Raw genomic sequence first — 19,560 nt, forward strand, 5'->3', positions numbered from 1 at the left:
CTGTTCACCTTAGAAAGGGGAGGGGGGGAAGTAACAGAAATCTATAAAATCATGAATGGTGTAGAGAAAGTGTTATTTACTCCTTCACATAAAACAAGAACCAGGGGTCACCCAATGAAATTAATAGGCAGCAAATTTAAAACAAACAAAAGGAAGTACTTCACACAATGCACAGGCAACATACAGAACTCGTTGCCAACAGATGTTGTGAAGGCCAAAAGTATAACTAAGTTAAAAAATTAATTAGATAAGTTCTGGAAGAATAGGTCCATCAATGGCCAAGATAGTCAGGGATGTAACCCTATGCTCTGCATGTCCCTAAACCTCTGCCAGAAGTTGGGATTGAACAACAGGGGATGGATCATGCAATAATTGCCCATTTCTGTTCATTGCCTCTGAAGCATCTGGCACTGGCCATTGTGGGAAGACAGGATACTGGGCTAGATGGACCATCCATTATGGCCATTCTTACATTCATGGAAAAGGGATCTCAGTCAGGCTTGGCTGAAAACATTGGAGAGAATTTTGGGTGAGATAAATAGCTTGACAGGAGGATAACCAATTAAATTTAGTCTGTAAAAATCATGCTATGATTTTGTTTATATGTAACCATTTGTTTCCAATATTCTTACTCACTCTCACTTGAATCTTTGTTCTTTGAAAATAAATGTGTTTTCACTATAAATATATCTAAGTGCTGTGCATTCAGTAGAACTGTATTCCCTTTGGGAACAGTAGGACTGGTAATTCTGAGAGTGTTTAGTGGCGAAGGGGCTGGGGACAGTATTGGGTGCAGTCAGAGGCCGGTGTGGGACTTTCACTAACCTGTACAGAGAGAGGGAGGCCTGCAAGGTAGCATTGTCTTTCTAGAGGCTGGTGGTTTCAGGGAGCTGATCCACAGAAGGCACACACAAGATTCCTCACACGTGAGGCAGGTGCCTCATAACCCTGGGTACTGCCAGGACGCATCAGTGCTTCAAAAATATTAATAAATTTATCATCTTCACACCACCACTGTAAAAACTGTTCGTATTATCCCCATTTTACAGCTAGTGAAGTGAGTCACAGAGAGATTAAGACCAAAACTGTCGAGTAGCCACTAATTGTAGATGCCCCTCTTGAAACATGTAAGCAACAATATTCCAGAGTTCTTAGTATTTTTAGAGCATTTTACATATTCAAAGCACAGCTTCCCATTGACTTCAGTTGTAGTTGTGAACTTTCAGAACTTCTCCCAATCTGACCTCAGGTGTCTCATGTTGGGTACTCAAAAATGAGGAAAACACAATTAATGGCTGTGAAATTTGAAACTATGAAACATTTGGTTTAAATGACTTGTCCAGTATCACATAGGAACTCTGTGGCAGAGGCATGTATAGAATCCATTTCTCCAGCAGGGCATTCAACTGCCTTAAAATAAAAAAAAAAAAGACCATCCCTTCTCTTCACATAGTCCCCTGCCTCATTCACTATACACCTTCCCACTTCTGCAACAAATGAGGCTGGGGTCCTACAGAAAACAGTATCATTCATTGCACAATCCTGACTCATTTCCAAAGCACCATCCGTCTTATGCACTGAATAAGTTTGGGGTCCTGTGGAAATAATACTGTGTGATCATGTGATTAAAGACTGTCTCATTACGCATATACACAAGGGGTCTGACTTAAGATTACACAGGCAGGGACTTCTCTGGCACCAAGCACAGGAACCGAGGGCAGGGAGACTCTCTCCTGTGTTTTTAATACCCCCCTGCTGGCACCCAGGCATCATGGAAGAGGAGGAAGCAGTCACAATGGGGAAAGGTACAAATACAGGGAAAGTCCTACTCAGTATGGCAAAAGGCACATGCCTGACACCAGTGCAACCTCCTTGCCAAAGTTCAAATCCCTGCTCCAAAGCAAGGAGGTATTTGAGCTTCTCAGCAGAAGAGTTATAAGAATATATATATATTTTTAACATGAGCAAAAATGTTTTTTTTCCTCTAATCTCTTTCTCAGAAATGGCTGAATGGTTTTACTTGAAACTTTCTAAAACAAATTGACGCTACCAGCTCCACCTGTAACTTCTATATGGACAATTTTCAAATGTAAATGTCATCAGACCACTGTTTTATTTTACAGTAAATTGGAACCTTAGATCTTACAGAAGAAATTACACTGACATAAATCCATCTTCTGTAGTATGCTGTGATCTTTGGGATCCACTAGAAGTGCAAGCTTACATGGAATCACAAGTGGGTGAAATTTATTACAGCTTCATATTTCCAAGTAATGGGAAGATAGGAAGCAGCTCACTGACAAAACATCTTGTTTTTTGGAAGTTTAGGTTAAAAAGGACACCACCTCCCACTTCTGTGAAACTGTTGTACTTGCTGTAATTAGTAACATCTAAAACATTACTATACATGCACATATATACATAATGTGGTCTTATCCCCAGTTTTTTCACTGTGTGAATTTGCCTGCATTGCGTATATTCATGTTTCACTGTTTCCCCTATATAGTCAGTTTCACCTAGTATTTTGTGAGGCTCTTTCAGACAACAAAAGGGGAGAAAAACAAAAATAAGGAAAAATTAGCAGAGAAACTCAGACAAGACACAGTACCTGAAAAGACTTAATTTTTTTTTTTTGATTTTGAATAGATTTCTATTTGATGGTGGCCCTTTTCTTTTTTAAAAATTGATTTTATGGATATTATGGCAAATTTAATTTAAAAAACCTCACTATTTTGGCTGCTGAACAAAGCTTTTCAAGGTGGAAACAACAAAAATGAAGAAACCAGGCAGAAACCCATCATTCTGCAGCAAAACCAGTTTTGCAAACCTAATTAAATGTATTCCTCCCCCACATCTCTGTTTCTTGTGTAATATATTTCACATTACAATAACACACTAAACATTTTTATTCATAGGATACTGTGTAACAAATTGATTATATTAAGAATGAACAGAGAAACATAAAATGATCCATAACAAAAACTGCTAATTTTGCTGAACAACTTAATTAGAATACCCTCTCCAAGAAAAGAGTCCTTCATTAAACAAGTATTTGAAATCTGAATATTCCTCAGTTTTTAAATAAGTGTTTAAATGTACTGAAAGAGTGAACAGATTAGTGATACTGAAGAAAAAAAAGCAATTACATTGAGAAAATACAGTTTAAAATAACTTCTGAACTTGCAAGTATTTTAAACACACTAAACAGAAGGCATATTTATTTTAAAGATAAATTTACATTTCTAGAAGGTAAAAAGTTTATGCGTAGGCAACTTTTTCCAAGTCACAGCAACATAGCATGTAGTCATACAACTGTAACTCAATGTATCTGAACTTTCAATAGAAAGATCTGTTTTTTTAATTCTTTAAACCAGCTTTGCTAAGGGAGACATTCAAGCTGTAAATAAGAAAGTTTCTCTTCTATACACACCTCAGACTATGTCCCTTTCCCCCTGAAAATCAGTTTTTCTGTCAAACTTTGTTGAGCTTTGTAACAATCAATACCCTCAGAGTTTGGTCAAAAGCACTGCAGACACATAGACCCCTTTTGTCAGGGCTCCAATCAAGGCTAGAAATGGGCTGTGTTGACAAAGTCACATTCTGTAAGAGACTGACTGAACCTGCAACCCCCATCTGAACTCCTTCAGAATCCTTTGAACGCTGAGCAGGGTACTCACTGCAAATAAGAAAAAAACAAGAACCAAAAAAAGCCTGATTTATATGTATCACAGACAAACACCACATGAAATATCATTTATTTGTTTTTCACAAGTCCAATTAGAAGGTGACTTCTGTTTCCTTGAGAGACTGAAAATATCTGTGCTAAAAATACTGAATCACAGTTAATCCAGGTAAGTCAATTTATGTGAATACAGGATAAAATGCTACAATGGGATGAAATTCACCCCTGTTCAGGAAATCCATATAAGGCCTTCTGCACCATTTGAACCCTGTGTTAAGGAATGAATTTAGACCTCAACATCCAAGCCCCAGTAACCAAGCCAGGCATCTCTCACTTCCAGGCTATGGAGTCACTCCATCTGAAGTAGTCTCCATTGGTGCTTACATATGCCACCCACAGGAGTAAGAGAGGGTGGCCAGGGGATGAAACTGGAGGATCTGTTGCCTCTGCCCACTCTGTGCTACCATGAAAAGTGTTAACACAAAACAGTGCTCTGTGCCATGTAGGGAATATACATCCAAAGTACAGTCCTCTGGATCCATCTCACTCTGGACAGAGGATCTGACTGGGGATCCTCAATGAACTCCCCTTGACTCTCAGGATTAGATTCTAAATGTAAAAAGCATTGGCTAGTGGACTGAACATGAAGTAGTGAGACATGAGCACCCAAATTGTAACATCCCCTTTGTTACTTGCTAGCTGTTTAGTTTTTAGCTTTGGGCAAGCAGCTTAACTTGTGTGTCTCTGCTTTCCATATAACTATAAGGATAATATTAACCTACTTCATGGAGTTGCTATGGTGACAAACTTATGTTTGCACAGAACTTCGAATACATAAAATGCTAAGTATTATGAGGTTTATATTAGGTTAAAGATCAAGGGCTAAATTCATCATTGTTGTAAACCCACAGTGCCAATTATGTTACAGTAGGGACTTTTCCAGCCTCTATTATCAAGTCCTGCCATAGTGTGAGAAATAACCTATTGTTTGTAACTTAAGGAACTCAATACATCTTTGATTTGAAAGTGGGACCCATACACATTTTTAGGAAGACTTTTTACAATACATGATAGTATTGTTATTTTTTCACCTCATTTAGAGTGGATAGTGAACACTTACTATTTCCAGAGATGAAGGCTCCCAGCTCCTCCACTAGTCATAAAGATATCCCTGTTCTGTGGCAGGTGCCGAACTTGCCACATGGTAGATTTGTGAGCCTAATAAATACCAAGTTAGACAAAAATTAGTTACAGATTAGTCTCATAAGTAAGGACTTATGCCCTGATAAGTATATCTGTGAGTGATTACAGTAACTTTAAGCACATTAGTAGTTGCCTTCACAGGAGAATTCACCTTCAGCATGATTAACAATGTGAGTAAAGTTAAGCATGTGCATATGTGTTTGCAAGACCATAAGCAGGTATGAGATAGTCATTATAATGATAATTATTAATGCTACCTCTGACTCTTTTCAATAATTACCAGAATTTGCTATGAAACACATTACAAAAGCCATGCAAAAATGAGTAAATATAAAATTCAAATTTAAATCATGTAAACATAGCAAGATGCAGAACAAACCAAAAAAGGCCTCAATTATAAATTTCACCTAGTAAGCAAGTTTCTGCATGTGTCCCAAAAGGAATTGTTTAATATAACACAAATTATGATAGGATTTTTGTTTTGATTACCATGAACACCAACTCACACCAACTCAGTTAATATTTTGAAGTGTTAAAGTCCAACTCAGTACTCTCGTTAATGCATTTAATCTATTACAAGCTTTGATGATGTCAAAAACAAGCAAATTAAAAATAATATATTGACATTGACCTTTTTCTTATTTATAGCAGTCACATGAGCAATTTTATTATTAATATGCATAGCTTTTGCCAATGAATTTTACTCATTGTCAGACTTTTACTCATTCAGGATTTTCACCAAATAACATGGTGGGTAAGAGATATTGAGGGCAGGATGGGAGACGCCACAAGGACAAGGATTTTCTATTGTTTGCATTCTGTAGACCACTGTATAGAAGATCTTCTCCCTGGACCTGCTTCCACTCCCTATATTTCCAGTCACAAATTGCTTGGTTCTTAGACAGTTTCATTCTGAGAGCCACCAAGGGCCCACAGATAAACACTATTGCACCACGCTCAGAATAACTCATTTTATCTTGAGATATAATTAAGATTCAAATCTACTTTTCCAACAAGTCCCACCATTTTAGATTGCAATCACTTTTACATTAACTTTCCAGGGTACACATCTGCTTACAATATTCACAAATTTGCTCCCTGGCCCACAAGCAGTGGACATCCTCCACATATCTTGTCTCTCTGCTTTTACATCCTCCTCAATGTCTCATGTTGTGAACATCCTTCTGGCCAAGTCTACCCAAAAAACCCTGGCCTTAAATGGACAAAAGGAAACTCTGCTGAATAACAACACTCCTTCCTCCTCAAGGAGTAGATCAGGAGCAGAAGCTGAGCCTGAGTCTCCCACAGAGCAGTGTACAGAACAGGCAGGCAGCCTGCCCCCCTTTCCACACCTTGAAGTGATGTATGTTACATTTCATATAATTGATTCATGTTGTGTGAAGTTAGGGTCAAATGCTAACAGGTACTGAGCACTCACAAATCCACTTAAGTCAGTGGACGATCGGGGAGGTCATTACATCACATGACTGCCAATGAATACTCAGTCTGCTCCTCCTCACATCTTATATATAATAACTTTAAGTTTGCAATGTTTCCAGAGTAGCTTTGGAAGAGTACGTATGAAATTTTTCCCTAACAAGAACAGCCTTCCTTTACACCATACCTTCTCTGAAATGGAAGCAAAACCTTTGGTTGGATGCTGAGTTCTCATATCAAAAACATGAAACTTTCCTTCGAGCGATGTGGCCACTAATTTATTCATATTTATATCTTTCCTGTCAAACTCCACACTGCAAACCTGAAATATAAAACACACACATTCACTCTGAAATTCAGCTTATCACCGAAGAAACGTTTATTTTAGATCTGTAAAATATGGGTCAATCAATCTCTAGGTACATTTATAATGGTAATAAGAATGCAACTTACTTAAGACATAACCAGATTCAATAAGATCATCTAAAAAAAAAACAAAAAAAACCTGAACCCACACAAACAGCATGCTATCAAAATACCTGAATAAACTGATAGGACTTGCAGCATACTCTGAAAACAAACAAAATAGGACAATGGTTCTCAACCTCTTCTATACTGTGAGCCCAAGTTACAAAAGAAAAATGTTTCAGGACCATGTCCATCTAGCCATAAAGAAAAGAATAATCCCCAACCTAAGAACCCATGAACTAGGATTTCTTGGCCCAAGGAAGAAAAATTCCTCCATAGATTTAATCTTAGTGAGACTCTGAGTAGGTTTCAAACACACAGAGTGTACCTTTAATTCTTCCACATTACAAATTTAAATTAAAACATGCCTTTATGACACATTACCCCATTCTTAATGTTGGTCTCCCATCGCAATGACATGTTTTTTAGGTCAAATAATTTAATGTCACCATTGTCATAACCAGCACACACAACACGCTCCTCTTGATTGTAGGCATTACCTGGAAATAGACAACTATTTAGATGTATACAAAATTATCCCCATCACATTATAGAACAGTCATGAACTGAAGTCTGCTATTTTAACCTGCATTTATGCCAGAAAATCAGTAGCTGGAATGTTGTAATTAATGTTTTAGGTGAAGGATCTGGTTCTTAAATAGTCTTCAAAATAGCTAATTCTACCCTTTAAAACAAAATGATCAAACTGCTCATCCTCCTGATTCCTGCCTAAATTGCACACACGACCTCACTCGTATATGTGTCCCCTCCAGAAATGGTTGTGTCTGCTTACTGAGGTGTTCCTGGGTCTAATAACCAATTTATGCACGTCAATTCAATTAAACTTTGGTGCCTGGAAAACTAGACAACTTTTCGCTGCTTCTATAGGATGAATTTTCAGAAAAATATTCTAATATATTTAAGTCCTACAATTTAAAAATACAACATTCTCTAAACAACACATTATGTGCTTGATCCTGATACTCCTACTCACATAGCTAATCCAAAAGCATGAGGTATCTGACTATATTCTGAAACATTCACAGGCTGTGCTTTACAGCATGGCACAGAGACAGCTTTAGTAGACCTTCTCCCCGCAGTCTTCAACACATTCCGTCACAGAGCACTGCTGACCTGCTTACAAGACCTAGCTGTAGGGGGTGGTGAAACACTATAATGAATCACTCTTCTCAAACAGGACCCAAGGGATAATGACAGAAAGCTGCTTATCTCTAAAAGCACGCACATGTGGAGTTCCACAGAGATCAAAACTGTCTTCCTTATCTTCAGTATCTGTAGGCGACCTCTTGGAAACGATCTGAGAGATACAGGAGCTGTTGCCAAAAATATATTGATGACACCCAGCTCCGTAACTCCTCAGTTGATATCACATATGCATCACTGTCTAAAAGAAACTAGCAGCAGGGCGAAGAGCAGATGGCTCAGACTGAACTCAGGCAAGAGTTAAGCAATGCTCAAGGGAAAGGGAAACAATAAGACGCTAGTGAAGGCTCTGAACATCATTTGTCAAGGTAGTACACTGTCTCTGGGTCTTAGCCCTGGTGTGATTGTGAAGGAGTCCCCCAGGAATCATGCTCTAGACACCTCTCGACATAGCCAGACAAGACTCTAGTGTATCGGAGTCTGCCACCCTGGGTCTCCACACACCAGTGCAGCCGTCTCCTACATTTGGCCTCGGAGGGTTCAGCACCTTGGCTCCGCCCAAGCTGCCCTTATGAGCCCCCTTTGCTGGGACTCTGGGGAGCCCTACTCCCACTAAGGGGCCATGCACTCCGCCTCCGCAGTCAGAAGCGATTCATAACCAGCATGGAAGTCAGAAGGGTTTATTAGTTCTCAGGATTACAGCCTAGAAGGACTTTGCTAGCAACTTAATTAGAAGTTACAGCAGCGACCACCTGGAGACCCCCGTTCTTGGGGCTCCCTCCCTGCTGGCCCCTCACAGGGGACTGGCCTCTTCCCCACCAGCTACCCCCAGATCTGTCCCCTAGCCCCTCCCCAGTCCTTTGTCTCCTTCCCAGGCAAGGTGGCCACTCCTCCTGATATTCACCTGCCACAACCTGTTCCAGCTGGCTAACTCAGGAGGACAAAGGGATCTGGCCATCGGACCCATCACCAGAAAACATGAGTAACATGGGAAAACTGCAGCGCGCACACAGAACTCAGAGGAAACCCCCAAAATACCTGCACTTCGTCACAGTGACACACAGCACCCCCATATGCACCCTTATGGTGTGACTGTATATCATTAATGCTCACCCTTATAGTGTAATTGTGTACTGTTTAATGCGAAGTATGTCATGTAAGATGTTTTTGGAATGCTCATGATGTGCTGAACATTATGGTTATAGTAGTATGTTTGTTGCAGTGTCATGTGTATGGATATGAAGCTTTGCTTTGTCATCTTCTCACATGTGTGTCATGGCTTCTGGCAGATCTAGGCAAAACTCTATAGAGCTGGAGGGCCATTCATACTTCACTAAAACTTGTATAGAATAACCCAGCTCAGCATTCCAAGAACAAAGGACCAGTTCAGATATCAACAAGCAAATCCACAACGAACCACAATATCTCAAGATGTGGAGAAAACCATGCACGGATATTGTTTTTCACTTGACCCTGAAAGGCCCCAGAGTAAGGGCGAGGGAACATGTTAAAAATGGGGACATTTTAGCTGCTAGCTCTCTTCCACTCCAATCTACAAACAACATCAAGCAACTGAAGTGTCGATCACAGGGGGAGAGCCTGGTTGGAGGCAAACCAGCCAGCCTGTTGTGAGAATCATCTAAGACTGTAAGGTTGCTCAAAGTGTTATACTTAATTTAGAATGAGATTTGCCTTTTATTTTCTTTTGATCAAATCTGACCTGCTTTCCTCTGACTTACAATTACTTAAAATCTTTCTGTTCTTAATAAATGTATGTTTGTTTTATCTAAAACAGTGCATTTGGTAATAAGGTGTGTTAGAGACACACAGCGACAAAGCTGGTGCATATCCATTTCTTTGTTAAACTGACCAACTAATTATGAGCTTGCAGTGTTCAGTGGGCATTTGGATTGGGTGTCTTTGCTGGGGTCATTCTATTGCATAATTCCATGGGTGGCTGGCCAGACACACAGGCTCACTGAGTTGGGAGCAGTTTGCATCGCAGGAGGCTGTGCATGAACTGCCCAGGAGTAGGGGGTTCACATAGCAGAGCAGAGCAGAGTGAGATGGGCTGCAAGAGTGAGGGGGACAGCAGTACACCAGTCCAGATTGCAGAGGGGAACATCACAGCTGGTCTATACTACATACTTATGTCGAAATAATTATGTTGCTCAGGAGTGTGGAAAATCCACACCACTGAGTGACACAGTTATATCAACCTAACTTCCAGCATAGACAGCAATATGTTGATAGAAGGGCTTGTCCCGTTAGCATAGCTAACAGAGCTACCGCCTCTCGGGGAGGTGGAGTACCTACACCAAAAGGAGAAGCTCTCCCTTCTGTTAAGTAGCATATTGACTAAACGCTACAGAGGTGCAGCTGCAAAACTAGAAGTATAGACAAGCCTTTTGTGGAGTCATCATTAACTCTGAACACTTAGATAGCAACAGCAATAAGCAATACCTTCCACTATCTTGCCACAAAACTACATCTTATACTACGGATTTTACAGCAGTAATCCAAGCATTTATCACCAGGCTGATCAATTTAACTCACTGAATCTGGGGCTAATGATGGAGGAACCCAAAAATACCAGCTTGTACAGAACACAGCAACTGGTCTCTTTAGAAAGAAAAATGCTGAAAACATAAACTGATACTTTGATTCCATTAGCTTCAAGTTCAAGACTTTGCTCATTATTTAAGGCACTTAAATTGGAACTATGCTACATCAGAGACTGGCTCTCAATCCACTGAGTCAACCAAATTCTTATTGGACAATGCAGCTATAAATCCCAGGATTAATCTTTCCAAAGTCAAAGGAGGCCATTTTCTGTGGACTGACTTACAGAAAGACAAACCTGACTGCTTTCAGAGTATGTATCAAGACTTGTCTTTAGAGGTTGTGGGAAAGTTTTTGCAAAAAGACAAGGAATAACTAAGCTACATACTAAGCAAAAGCTAATGGGACACTACAGCAGTGAGAAGCAGCATCTGCAATGGAGATCTCTATACAAAACTTAATTACTGTATGAGCTACTAAGGTACTTACATAATCTTTACTCATGTGAGTTATCCCATTGAAGTCAATAGGACTATTGCATGTGTAAAGATTATTCACATCAGGAAAGGCAAAAGGATCAGACTATTTCTGAATGAAAATGCACAATTAAAAGGGAAAGATGCATTATATGCCTTTAGTGTAAAGCCCAGTTTGCTTCCCACAAAGAGCTGAACACAGAAGAGCCATCTGAGAGAAAGGAAAAGTAGTAATTGGCCATTTGCCATAATGAAAAGGCAGTGCAAGAATGGCATGGGTTAAAAAGTACAGAAAGTAGTTTAATTTGGATATTACCATATTTCCTCCCTCAGAAAGTTTAACAAAAATAGTCATGATTTGTTTGTTTTGATTGTCACCTCCCTGCTTCCAGGGCAGACTGGATGGATGGATATTATTACTTGGGAGTTACAGACTGAAAAGCTCATCAATTTACCAAATGCTACCGTCCAGCAGTCTCTCTTGCTCTCGCCTTGCACTGGTTCCATATTAGCTACAGGAGTATCTTTTTGTCTTGGGTCCCATACTTTCACGGTTCCTGTAATAAATAATTACACTGGATTTTAGATTACTGACATAGTAGCATGCTATGCGTTCTCCCAATGCAAGCCTAGGCTCTTCAATTTGCTTTAGGAAAGTCATTCCAAACATTTGTATGTTTTTTATCTCTACCAAAGCAGACTGCATTTACGGAAAGAAAAAATAGAGCAGAAATGAGGAAAAAGGTTTGTATCAATACTTTAAAAAGTTCACTGATAGACAGTCTTCGTACAATTTCAGCTAAGGAATGGTATGATTCACATTGCTAAACAGAATTGTATGCAATCTGCTTTAAGTTCTAACTTTCTTCTTTCTAACACTATCATCATTCCATGGAAATGATGTGTTCATTTGCTCCGCAGCTCATTTGCCATAGTTTGTATTTTTCTTGCTTTATATTCTTTCCCTCCCACTCTCTGTTATGTTCATGTCTTTCTTTTGGCCACAGCCTCTAAATGAACTGTGAAAACCTTATCGCATGTTGAACTCAAAATAGAACAAACAGCATATATGGATCTGGTTGCAATATACTTGTAACCATATCAGATGGCAGCCAGGGTTCCCACAACTGAAAAGATCAACCTTCATATTGCCAAATTCACTAGGCTAAGAGAAATAATCACCAAGGTGTGGTAATGGATTGGACCAATCAATAACTCTGGCAATCAATGAAACTTTAAGGAGCAAACCAGCTTTCCCACTGACACTCAGAACTGTAAACTGCCCTCTCCTTCCCACCCTCACATTTAATTGCATTGGCTTCCAAAACCATGACTATTTCAAAACAAAAAGTTCAGTCCTCATTGGGCCATTTTCATTATGACATAGGGCTAAATAGCAGGAGCCACCTGTAGATATAGAAGCTTCCTCCGTAATAACTATCAGCAGCTGCTTAAAAAAAGTTGTAACTGGCTTTAAAACATTCTACCTTATACATGAATACAAAAAGGCATGACAATGTGTAACAGGGCATCTATCCCCTTTAAGGGTAGTTGTGGCCGTCCTTGAGTCAGACAGCTTTGTTCTAAGGCTTGGCCCCTTTAAGAAGTGGCCTTCTGCGACTTGTAGGAAGGACAAGCCAAGCTAAAGTAAGAAAGCTGCTGTTGACAGTCATCTGACATGGCTACAGTATAGGAGATACCTATGGCTTAGTCAGTTAGTAAAGAGAGAGACACCTGTAGAAGGCTAAGCCTGCTGAGCACAGGATGGGTCAGATAGGACGGTCTATAAGAAAGGCCAGGCTGGAGACCCTGGATCAAGAAGAGTGTAGGAGGAATTGAAAGGACTGTGAAGTCTTGGAGAGAGGGCTAGAAGACTTATTTTGAGTTGAATTATTATTTATGTTGATAAACCAGACCCCACAAAGAGAGAGTTAGTTCAAAAGCACCAATGATGTGGCATTTTGATTGGTGGGGAAGAAGGTAAATTAAGGCAATGGACATACCCAATGGGGTAAGCTACTGCTAACCAATTACTTCCAGGCCCCAGATGAGCTGACTAAACTGTATTTTATCTTGTTTTGCTACAACCAAGTTCACAATAGGTTTAGGCATCTTTTAAAGTTTTATTGTAAAATCAGTGCAGACTGGACCCATAAACTCCAATCAAATCTTGCAAATAGTATTTTCTCGGTAAAGGTTAAAGAACATTAAGGCACGCTAACTCACCATCTCGGCTCCCAGTCACAATTTCTGGTGCTCCTTCTCCAATCCCTAAGCCACCTACGCCATCTATGCTATTTATAATTTCTTTATGGCCCTTCACAGAGTACACTGGAATCTCTGGAGCTTCCAAGTTCCTAGACAACAGAAAAGAACAGACAGCATATTGTATATGTGTTCCATGATGCTCTACTTTGCTGTATCCGTACGTGGGCTACAAATGCAACGTGATGGCTCAAACTTGAGCTGAGAACAAAACGCCAACAGTAAAGTTACAACCATGAGGCTTTCTTCTAGAAAGGTCTGAAATGGAAAAGAGTGAAACTGTTTCCCCATTCATGTGTATGATTTCATTTACTTTTCAGGCTGTTCAGAACTTCTCTATTAACTCAGAAAAAATATATGGATGTCTAATAGTCATCTGACTCATTATTCCCATGCAAATGAATCTGCCCTGGCGACTATGTCCACCTGGTCAATCATTTAAAATCAGCCAATCTCAGTCAGTCCGGCACAGGGCCTCCATTATGAATCACTGGTTTGAATGAGAAAAAAATTAGGAATCGGAATGCAACTAAAGCTGGCTAAATTCTGTGAAGCAGAAATTTCTTTGAGAGACTATTACATCTAGGTACTGAATGTAATTTATGAAAAAACATCTGGAAGCTTACAACAATACAAGTTAACAGGGAACAGTGCATACAGATTTTGATCCACCCACAAACAGGAAGAGTCACATAACACGTTATTGAGGATATCTGCTATGCAGTAAATATACTGTTCAATTAATTTTTTTAAGAATAAACTCACTGTCCTATAAATTGCATGACATTGTATTACTCAGATATATATTTGGTATCAAAATTTTAGCATAGTATTTTAGTCTAGGGCAACACTAAAAAAATCAGAATCTTCACATTCCCAAACTTTTAACATGGTTTAATAGGGTGGACTGAGGGTCAAAATTTTGTAGTTAAATCCCCACTGAAAATAAAGTTAAGATGACCCTTTTGATCCATCTTAACCAATTCTATGCCTGCAGCTCTTCATCTTTAAAGGAAAGTCCATCTTTGTGCTTTATTTATTGATACTCTTCTGTTTGGAATCCCCCCAGGTTCTTATTTTTCAATTCTGCTTAGTTTTTCATCAATTCCTTGTCACTTAAAGAGCCACCATGCAAACTAACAGTCACTCACTATCAGCACCATTCCTAATATTCAGTGAAATGGAATCTGTCACTAGTCTCTTGGTAGAATGCTAATAAATTGTATCAGATAAATAATATCTATTTTGAAAGTCTGTAAAGATTGCCTTTTATATGTTCAAAAATTATCTATTTTTATTAATCTGAATATGTTGATGACAATATCCAAAACATTAAGGAAAAAATGTTGATAATCTAAACTGTAAATTGAATGTTAAAAATAAACTTCATGTTAGAAACTGCCAGAACACATATGGATGTTATTTTTTACTCAAAAGCTTTTTTTCCACATGAGGAACCTTTTGGAATAGTAACAGATTGCTGCTATCTGGAGACAGACGATTTAAATGAATCAACAATTTTTTATTTTGTCTTAATTTGTTTAATAGTTTTACTTAGGACATAAACACTTCAAGAAGGAACTGTCTCTGTTTGAGTGTATGTGCAATGGCTAGCACTCAAGGAGATCTGATCCATGACTGGGGTCCACCCGTAGGCACGACTATAATAAAGATAACAATACACACAAATAGAGAAAATAAAGTAGGACATAAATGTGAGTTCAAGTATATCATGTACAGTAAGGGATTTCTTGAGATGTCCTAGTATTCTTACCATATATTAAGATTTCCACCAAAGTCTCCAGTAGCTAGATATCTTTGCTGTAGAGATGTAGCACCAAAAGTTCCACATTTAATAGGCTTGGCCTTTTCAATCTAAAAAGGGTAAATTCTTTGTCAGCATATTAAAAATCTCAACAAAACCACACAATGGATAAGCAGCTGTTTGGAAATCAGACTAGTAGTAGGCTTCAGTGAACTTTCAATAAGATATTCAATATGAAATGCAAATGAAATATTCTGTAGTAAAGGTATACCACATTTTAGCTTATTCTATGATTTTAAAATGTCATACCACTGCAAAGTAAAATGGATTTCATTGTAATGAGCTTTTAAGAAAAACAATCACTCATTTTCCTTCTCTCTACCTATCTAACTAATGATACACAAAGGCTGTTGTCTCTACTGATTTGCAAATATAAAGAAGAGGGAATTTTCTCTCTTCTCAGAGATCTGCTAGCATGAACATAAGAGATAATTAAGACATTCTTTCTATTAGTCTGGAGCAACACTGTTTATGTGCCTTTTATGTTGCATCCCTACAGAACCTTATAAATGGAGAACGTTCCTGTACTACCGTCCCTGTATATCTTAAATTCTCTTTATACAACTGAAGCTCTATTGTTGTTACTGCAGATTAGTAAAGCCTCAAAGGTTACTTTAATTTAAAAAACTGCTGCTTCATGTAGTAGTCTGTGAACCTAAAAAAGCTACCTGCTACCTAAAATTGACGAAACCTTGTACAATTGTTATCAATGATGTTGCATACACTCTTTACGCATGTAGCTCCTGACTGAATACCTACAATCACTCATAATGTGACAAGGGTGCATGCAACTGTGATGTTGTAGGATTAAAATGTGACCATGCATAACATTGTTGCTATCACTGTTCTATAATTGCAACGGATCTTGTACAAAGTATGACATAAGGTGTCAATGGAAACTTTATGATCTGCTGAATATGAGTTTATATGCATATAACATACCATTTTTGTATCTGAAGTTATAGATATTGACTATGTACTGGCATCCTACATATATGCTGTATTCCTGAGTAACACCCACCAGGTAAAATCTGCATTGAAGCCAGACAGCACATCTTGAATGGACTATGCAAGTTAATGGTCCATTAAAGGACACTTAGCTCTCACAATAAACCATAGAAGAAGCCAGCCTCACCTGATGGGCCTTCCTGTTGACATTTTGGCCAGAATATGGGCAATGGGCTACTCCTATGACTCATCAAAGCATGAAAGGGTATGTGAGCCTGGCTGCACTCCATCTTGGGTTTGTAATTTTCCATAAACTGAGATTGAAAGCATCCATCCTCATGGAAGAAGGTATTCATATAAAGCCCTGGAAACATCTCCATTTCGTCTTCATTTCCGGTTTCATTTCTTTGGACTGCATTCCTAACAAAGAAGCTCTAAACAAGGACTGATGACCCTCAAGATGTTTGGGTAATTTCCAGAGACTTTGCAAATTAGCAGTTTATTTCACTACTTCTATAAACCTGATCCAAGAACTTTGCAATGATTGTATGTATTTGATTCTTTGACCATTTTAACTATAAACCTTTAGCTATTAGATACTAAAGATTGTAGGCAGTGTGATCATTGGGTCAGATTTGAGTTATATACTGGCCTCATTGTGTGGCTGATCTCTTGGGATCAGAAGAAACCTATATTTGATTAAATTGGTTTTAAAGAACCACTCGTCACAAAGTCTAGTGTCTGGGGTGTGAAACAAGGGCTGGGATACCTAAGGAGAATGCTTTTCTGAGTTCTTGTGAGTGCGATGAGACAGAAGGTTACTTGCTTGGTATAGCTTACGGAAGAATAATCATCCACCGTGACCTGGGATAGGACTGCCCCAATTCTCAGTCGTCTGAATCTGGTGTCCTCAGTTGTGACCCACTGAGGCACAGTGACAGCAAGTCCTTAGTTATATGCCCAAGTGCTGGACCTCATGGAGGAGAATTTCAGCATTCATTTAAAACAAACAGTCCGTTTTGAGAATTTTACTTGAAAAGACATCGTTTTCAAGTCTAACTAATAAACTGATGCAAAAAGATTATTAAAACTGAATGGAACATCAAAAATCATGAATCAGACTCCCAAAACGATGAGATTTAAAAAAAATGGAAGTTCTATTTATTTGTCCTCTGGGTCCTAAGCCTTCAGGGTTCACATTTTCAAATTTTCTCCACAGCCAGGAGAGCTAAGAACTTTTGATTTTAAATTAAATAGGAGATTCTCACAATCACATGAATCCATGAGCTGGAGCTTTAACCCCCCAAATAATAATGTGAGCACTATGTTCCATCTACACAACAAGAGTCTGTTGAGACCTAAATACACTCAGCCACCCCAATCCCTTTTAACAAGGAAGCAGTTAAATTTGGGCGTATCCCAATAACATCCCCAAAATCTTCAGGCTAGCTATGTGCATGTGTGAGATAATAATGGACAGAAATTCATTTAGATGGGAGGTGGAATTCCCCGCTTCCCTCCCAAAAGTGATGGACAGAAAAGTTGCCAGTTAGAGGAACCTCAGTGATTTAGTGAGAAGCATGTTAGGTCAAGGATATTGGGCTGGAAGATACATGTTTTAGTTTGGGGATAAAAGAGGCGTATGGATTTTTTTTTTCTTGTATGGAGGCGGTGACATGACTGAGGTGGAAATACATGCAGCACATTCTGTTCTAAAATTCAAATGAGGTACAGTCTGATTTGTAAAAAAGATGTGAAATCAAACAAACACGATTAGGAACAGTGTACTAGATAACACATTCATATCTACATACATCAAAAAATGCTATTTGAACTGATTTCAGGAAACAAATTAGCAGCCAGCACTACTGCAAGGTGCCTACTAAAAGCCTTCAGATCCCCAAATGAAACAAGAAGGTACTATTCTAATTACAGAAGGAAAAAAACCACACCACATTCAGCCTCAACTCAGGAAAAAAATGTTAGAAGATTTCTGCCATCCTGAGTTGAACAGTAAGAAGTCAGACCAATCTTTTAAAAGATAAAGAAAAAAATTAAAATGTTCCTTTTACATTTCTAATGTATTACTTTTAATGGGGGGAAGGGGGGAAGGGAGAAAAGAATTTTATATTAACTAACTAGGATGTTAAAATGCCATTGAAGCTGTTTAAAGGAAAATTTTAAACTTTTTAAAAAAGAGCTTAAAGTGGAACCATTCCTTCACCCTCTCTTTGCACTCTCCCACCATATGGTCTGCATGCTGTTGTACAAGCAACACAAAGTGAGAAATGAAGCTAGCCAATTTCTAGGAAAGGTCAATGTAAGAAGACCTGTCACTGAAACAGACGCATTTTAAACATTCCCTTCAAAGTTTCTTTCAGTGATGCTCTTTTTTGCTTCTTTCTGGTGGCCAGAAAGATTGTTGTTTACATTCTTTACCTTGGCAATAGTCTCCCTCCTCCCCCGTCCCCATTTGGAAGCATCCAGTGGTGCCTGCATGTCACTGCTACATGTTTTACCAGATGACTTTGGGATCACAGGAGACAAAAGGTGCCATTAAAATGTAGCATATGAAGTGCAATGCCCCTGCCCAGGGTTCACGTACCCTGCTGAAGGACTGATTGTCTTACCAGAGCTTTTCCATCTTTAACTGGCAGGAAAATGGGACCCTTCTCTGCAGCTCTCCAGGGGTCATATTTACAGCCTACAACCCAGCGGCTCCCAGCATCTTCACCACGGTGGGGCCGTGTTTAAAAAGGAAGGAGGTAGTTTTGTGCTTCCCACCCCACCCTGCCATGGGCCAGGCCGGCTGACCTGTCCGTTCCGTTGCCAAGCCCACTCGGGGGGGGGGGGGGGGGGGGGGGCCGGGGCAGGCTTGGGCTCCCCTGCGGACTCCAGGCAGGCCCGGCGCGGGCCCCCGCGTTGCTATAGCAACCAGCCCGCAGGGAGCTGGGTGCACCGGAGCGACGGGACGGGGACTGGGCCGCGGCCTGGCCCCGTCACACAGTAACACAGGGCAGTTGGTGGGGGGGGGAAGGGGGAGAAAGACACCGGGTCCGATAACAGCCATGGGCTGAGACCAGCAGAGAGACGCGCGCACGGGGGGCGGGGCATGGCACACACGCGCAGCGGTTACTGTGGGCAGCGCCCAGGGCAGGCGAGGGGGGGTCGGCGGCGCGAGGCGGGGTCGCTCACCTCGCGCAGCAGGCTGAGGCGGCCGCTCTGCAGCTCGTAGAGCTGGATGACGCCGGCGCCGCGCGGGACGCTGCCGAGGCAGAGGAGGCGCGCGCTGCACGGCACCCACTTGCACTCGAACACGGTGTAGTTGAGCGACTGCTGCACGTGCGCGATCACCTGGGGCTTCTCCAGCAGCCCCGCGCCCGACATGCTGCGCGCCCGCCCCCGCACCGCCCGCCGCCGCGGCCTCTGGCGATCAGTCGTGCACACGTGCGGCCAGGGGCGGCGCAGCGCCCAACGGTAACATCCGGGTCTAGCCCGCCCTCCTGCTCCTGCTTCAGGCGCCGGCACTG

At 40.3% G+C, this 19,560-nt stretch overlaps 1 protein-coding gene across 3 annotated transcripts; it reads right to left on the reverse strand.

Annotated features, from left to right (window-relative positions):
* Positions 1 to 2,888: 2,888 nt before the first annotated feature.
* DNAAF10 (dynein axonemal assembly factor 10) lies at positions 2,889 to 19,533 on the reverse strand. 3 transcript variants are annotated; one of them, XM_067565271.1, is made up of 8 exons: positions 19,226 to 19,533; positions 15,032 to 15,132; positions 13,219 to 13,349; positions 11,448 to 11,549; positions 7,175 to 7,290; positions 6,510 to 6,644; positions 4,803 to 4,900; positions 2,889 to 3,676 (listed from the first exon to the last, which is right to left on the reverse strand). In XM_067565271.1, exons 1-8 carry the CDS (start codon positions 19,415 to 19,417, stop codon positions 3,472 to 3,474), a joined length of 1,080 nt encoding a protein of 359 aa, XP_067421372.1. In that variant the 5' UTR covers positions 19,418 to 19,533; the 3' UTR covers positions 2,889 to 3,471. The 3 variants fall into 3 exon arrangements, with proteins under 3 accessions (XP_067421372.1, XP_067421375.1, XP_067421374.1); XM_067565274.1 differs by lacking the exon at positions 19,226 to 19,533 and adding an exon at positions 16,218 to 16,240; XM_067565273.1 differs by lacking the exon at positions 19,226 to 19,533 and adding an exon at positions 16,025 to 16,062.
* Positions 19,534 to 19,560: the final 27 nt, after the last annotated feature.

This window comes from Emydura macquarii, unplaced genomic scaffold (assembly GCF_026122565.2).
Source record: "Emydura macquarii macquarii isolate MOO-44397 ecotype Brisbane River unplaced genomic scaffold, CSIRO-AGI_Emac_v2 contig_2676, whole genome shotgun sequence".
NCBI classification, from domain to species: domain Eukaryota; kingdom Metazoa; phylum Chordata; order Testudines; family Chelidae; genus Emydura; species Emydura macquarii.